This window comes from Cynara cardunculus, assembly GCF_001531365.2.
Source record: "Cynara cardunculus var. scolymus isolate 2C chromosome LG 9, CcrdV1, whole genome shotgun sequence".
In the NCBI taxonomy this organism is placed as follows: domain Eukaryota; kingdom Viridiplantae; phylum Streptophyta; class Magnoliopsida; order Asterales; family Asteraceae; genus Cynara; species Cynara cardunculus.
This window is the reverse complement of record NC_037536.1, coordinates 9514569-9519568: the sequence shown is the minus strand read 5'-3', so window position 1 is coordinate 9519568 and position 5000 is coordinate 9514569. Positions and strand designations below refer to the sequence as shown.

The 5000-nt window shown below is 37.1% G+C and overlaps 1 protein-coding gene across 3 annotated transcripts; it reads right to left on the bottom strand.

Moving 5' to 3' along the window:
* Positions 1 to 68: 68 nt before the first annotated feature.
* On the bottom strand, positions 69 to 4793 carry LOC112518260 (protein cornichon homolog 1-like). Of its 3 annotated transcripts, none has more exons than XM_025125895.1 (4): positions 4416 to 4495; positions 2021 to 2202; positions 1681 to 1803; positions 69 to 458 (listed from the first exon to the last, which is right to left on the bottom strand). In XM_025125895.1, the coding sequence occupies exons 1-4, from the start codon at positions 4434 to 4436 to the stop codon at positions 347 to 349; spliced, it is 438 nt and encodes a 145-aa protein (XP_024981663.1). In that variant the 5' UTR covers positions 4437 to 4495; the 3' UTR covers positions 69 to 346. The 3 variants fall into 3 exon arrangements, with proteins under 3 accessions (XP_024981663.1, XP_024981661.1, XP_024981662.1); XM_025125893.1 differs by lacking the exon at positions 4416 to 4495 and adding an exon at positions 4516 to 4793 and having other exon boundaries at positions 77 to 458; XM_025125894.1 differs by lacking the exons at positions 69 to 458; positions 4416 to 4495 and adding exons at positions 547 to 806; positions 4516 to 4785.
* Positions 4794 to 5000: the final 207 nt, after the last annotated feature.

Genomic DNA, 5000 nt, shown 5'->3' with positions numbered 1-5000 from the left:
GTTTGATTGCTAAATTCAAAGCTCCATAGAATCAGTCAAGATGCAACAAGCTGACCCGAATACCTACGATTAAAAAAATCTCTATTTTTCTAAGTGGTGCATTGAAGTATTTTGCCAAAATCAGATGTCTAGATCCACCTTGACGGCTAGCTCAACTGATAAACAAAGACTGATAAACTTCACCATACGCCCAGACCACCGGAGATTTTCCTGATTAGTTTGTTCAGCTCCCATAAGATTAATCAACTTTCCTGAAGGGGTTGTTACTTTGATCACATCTCAAAACAAAAGGTGGACCATAATTTTTAAGAATCTTCAACTACGGTTTTCCCCACAACCCTACCCATCATGACATAAACCGGCGAGAATCGAAAAAGTCAAACCGGAACCCGGGTAATCTTTCATCATCATCACCTATTACATTGTTGATAATCACTGTTACCATCACTATTACCATCCTGCACAATTCATGCATCTGTCAGCAATAACCCCCACCTTCCCTAAAGTTCTGGGGTTCAAAGTCTCATGTGTGAGAGAGTTTAATATCTCATATGTAAATATTATATACTTCAAAAAGAAACTTCCGTCCCTCCCAAATTACAATCTTAACGTCAACAATTATCGAGTTACAGATCTTTATATCAATAGTGTTTTTCATGCACCCGATATACAAGACCTAGACGTAACGAGTTGTGATGATGATAAAAAGAACCTAGAACTCGAGAACGTGAGAAAGGATGTCAAGATCTTCGTTAGTGGGACGGAAGGGTTCTAGGACGTTGGAGAATTTTCCAGCAACCACGGATCTATTTTCAAACAGAAATTGTGAGCTTTTATCAGGATACTGCTAAAATGCCAAGCATCAAGTACATGAAACTAACTCCTCCCTAGATGGAGATACTTTTCGAGTTTTTGAAGTCAAACAAGCGGAGTTTATGTTGAAAATATGATCGTAAATCGTATTCTACGCTTGTTTTCCGTAAATCTTATCAAATGCATCAAAAGCCAACAAAGCTTTTAGTTCCTATTTAGTGTAACGAGAACTTCTTTTTTATTTCGATGCAACAATGTTTCGATTTTCCAATCTTGTACCTATTTTGACCGGTAACATGTTGATGATGAGGATACCCGTTTACAATATGTTTATGGCAAAGTGGACGGTAAACTTGATATGTACGTCATCAAATGTTACAAGATCAGCGAATTATCGCTCAAAATGGGTACAAAATAGGAAAATTTGAAATTATGTTACATTGATTTGGGGAAAAAACTTCATTAGAATAAACAAGAACTAAGGGGTCGTTTACCAAACGCTTACCGGGTGAGCATGGCAAGGACCGATAATCTTACCCGGGAAGAGACATGGTAATAATCAAGGTTCTTACCCATTAAGTGAGGGAGAGAACTCTCACCTGGTTAGCACTTAACGGGTAAGAGACGCTTACAAACATTCCATTTTGATGGCCAAAATGGTTACCCGACAAGGTAAAAAATGGTGGTGCCTCTTGTCGATAAGCATTTGGTAAACGGCCCCTAAAGCAAATTTCGTCGCATTCTGATGCATCTGCCCTTTTTAAAATTCTTGAAAAATAAGTTGTTTGACTATAAAAGTCAAAACCGCATCTCTAGCTTTTGAAACGAACAGGAGTACCATCTAAGCAACGGAAACGAACAACTAACCTGATAACCACTAGGACAAAGAGAAATAAGTACAAGGCCAGTTTGGCAATCCGATACTTTTTTTCAGCATCGACATATCTGAAAACTTCAGTTACATCTATAAGATGTTGTCGATTCATGTATCTGAAAAGGATGAAAGAAGAAGAATGTAAACTGAGAGGGAATATCAGAAGCTCAAGAAAGCACGATGTTAAACCAAACCAGTATATCCCACTCAAAAGTAGGGTCTGGGGTGGGTCGTAAGTACAAAGGGTACAACAATGGGGTGATTTGACATTATTTGTATTTCATTCAAATGTCACATAGAAAATTGTCGGTAAATTAGCAAGAAGACACTTACAACATGGAATTATAGATAGTGATCGGAAGTGTAAGAAGGAACATGAACCAGTAGCCCGTCACAAGAAGAAGAGCAGAGCATAAACCATGGAGAACCATTTCAGGGACAACCACAGCATTAATGCGCGATGATGATTCATACGGGTTCATATAGTCAGCCTCCAAATCGGATAGGCACACAATCTACAAGTCCAATAAATCTATATTAAGTATTGGCTACTAAATTGATAGAAAGTTTGACTTTTATAAAGTTTGACTTTCTTGAGATTTCTAGTCTACCTTCCCTGTTGATCGATAGTTGGTTCTTACCATTTTATTACTTGTGAAAACGATAGTGTCTAGAGGTGTATACTTGCATCCCTATTCATTTGTTTTTGGTTTGTTAAAGTTTGTTTTTACACAACAGGCTTGGCAAACATCAACCATCACCAGCCATTGGGCAGCCACCAACGACCACCACTACTACAACCTCGTCGCCCACCTCCACAACCACTGTTGGCCACCTCCACCATAATCACTACCACCACTTATCACCACCTCTACCTTCAAAACATCGGCCACAACTACCTCCTCCACCACTGTCGAACGCCACCACCATCATTGTCTACCATCTTCACATCTTCCATAATCACTGTCATTCACCAACCACCACCGCCTCCACCTTCACTACCGTTGTCGTTGCAACAACCTCCACCGGGCCTCTTGTCCACCATCTTTAGATCCTTCTTCACAGTTATTCTCCAACAACACCACTACTACTGCCACCACCCCACCATCGGCTACCACCACCACCTCTACCACGATTCATCATATTCATCCTCCACAGTCACCGTCGTCCACCAGTCACCAACGCCTTTATCCCCACCGCCATTTTCGCTGCAACAACCTCCACCGAGCCTCTATCAGTTCATAAGGATCTTCCAAACCGAATAAAATATAGTTTATAAATTAAGAGCGAGGTTTTTTCTAACTCCCATCAATTATATCAAATTTTTCATTCAAATTTGGTACTATTACATACGTATGTATTATATATATATATATATATATGAAAATTGTGAAAAAATGTTTATAAATTAAACTATTTAAATATTTACTTGATTTATGTCATTTACAACTATTATATGATAATATAAAATCATCAAACAATTTTTAGGGGCAACTTTGTCTAGTTTTGTCCTATCCAACCTTACTCATACCAAACACCTGACATACCACTTGTCCTGTAAAGTCTTGTACTATTGTCAAGTCCAGTCTAGTCTGGCCACATCCAATCTAGTCACGTCTCCGTACTAAACGCTACTGTATTGATTTCTTACTGTTAGTATAATTATTGTTAATTTATTATCTATAGGTGACTGAACTAAAGTTTATTATATAATTTTCAAAATTGATTATTAGATGACTGAACTAAGCTTTGAGAGCTCTATTTGATTATGTAGTCAAACCTTTAGGGAGATGCCATTAGTTAACTTGGTTGTGGTGCTCAAGAAATCATAGGCACTCTCCCTCTGCATCTTGGAAAACTAGTTTTTTTATTCTCATCTCAAAATCACTCTATTCCACACTTCATACTGAATCGCTGCCTTTGACTAGCACAAAATATCGACGTGCTCAACACTTGGATCAATAGTTTCAAAGGAAAGATGATATGCTCCCACTTTGAGGCTCTCATAGAGTTGGTTTCTAGCAAGAATAGTAGTTATTTTTAGAAGGGTAAGAAGGGATCTCCACCCTTAGATCAATCTTAATTGAAGATCCATTAAAAATACCCTTCTAAGCCAATTCACGGGTTATTTTGGGACTTAATTAGAACCATTAGATCAACACTAATTAAAACTGATCAAGGGTGCAACTGCCTTCTTACACTTCTCATCTTTAACTCCTATTCTCACACGGTCCTTCGTCTTGTATCATATTCCTTAAGTGCTTATTTACTTTTTATACATCAAGAAAAGATGACATGCTCCCACTTTAAGTGAGTTTTGTTCCAAGAAATTGAGCACCAGAAGCTGTGATGAAATTTATTCAAATCAAAGTGACCGATCAACTGGTATAACTTGAATATGAGGAAACAAATTCTACTTCAATAACACATGCTCCCATGACTAATCCGAAACATCCATTCTAGGTTTCTACTAACAATCACTTGGCCCAAATCAATACCATCAATAGGTTGAACAAATGACTTAATTTAGCTTTATTTTCCCAAATAAAGGGAGAGATGCAATTTTTTAATTGAGAAATGTTGCAAATTTTATGGGATGAGAAGTATGGATTCCACAAAAAGTTTGATTCTCGCAAGTCGCAACACACAATTAGAGCACTAGAAAGAGGAACAAACACATACCCTAATCAGGAAGCCAAGCGGTAGAGGTGAAAATCAAAACCCTAACCTGAATTTCAACAGTTCTCATGGCGATCGAAATGAGCACATGTGATCACTATTCATATGTATGACGAATTGGAATGAGAGAGATTGTAATGATGTGATACCTGATAGAGATTAGAGGCGATGAGGGCCATGATGATGATGAAGAAGATGACCCACAAGAAAACTTCCCACACCATTACTGTTTGCAGACGATGATACAACGAACACGCAACTTCTGATAGAAATGGCCCAAATCTTTACGTTGCGATTTTGCAGAAGGAACAAAGATCTAATCTCTGCTGGATGGATTTTCTTGAGCTTGCAATTGCACACTCCTTTAGTAATGAAACGCAATCAACTTAGGGGGTGCTTGGGATCGCGTATAGAAACATGTTAGCATTTTCTTACGAAAAATAATTTGTATCGGTATCAAATCGTTAATAAAATGTTTTTAAACTATTCTAATTTATAATAATTTAATAAATATTTTTGTAAAAAAATATAAGTTATTTCAAATAAATTCAAACACTTCTAATAATGGTATTTGTCATAAATGAATCAAATAAAAACTTTAAAAATTCAAATAATAATTAATATTTTTTTATAT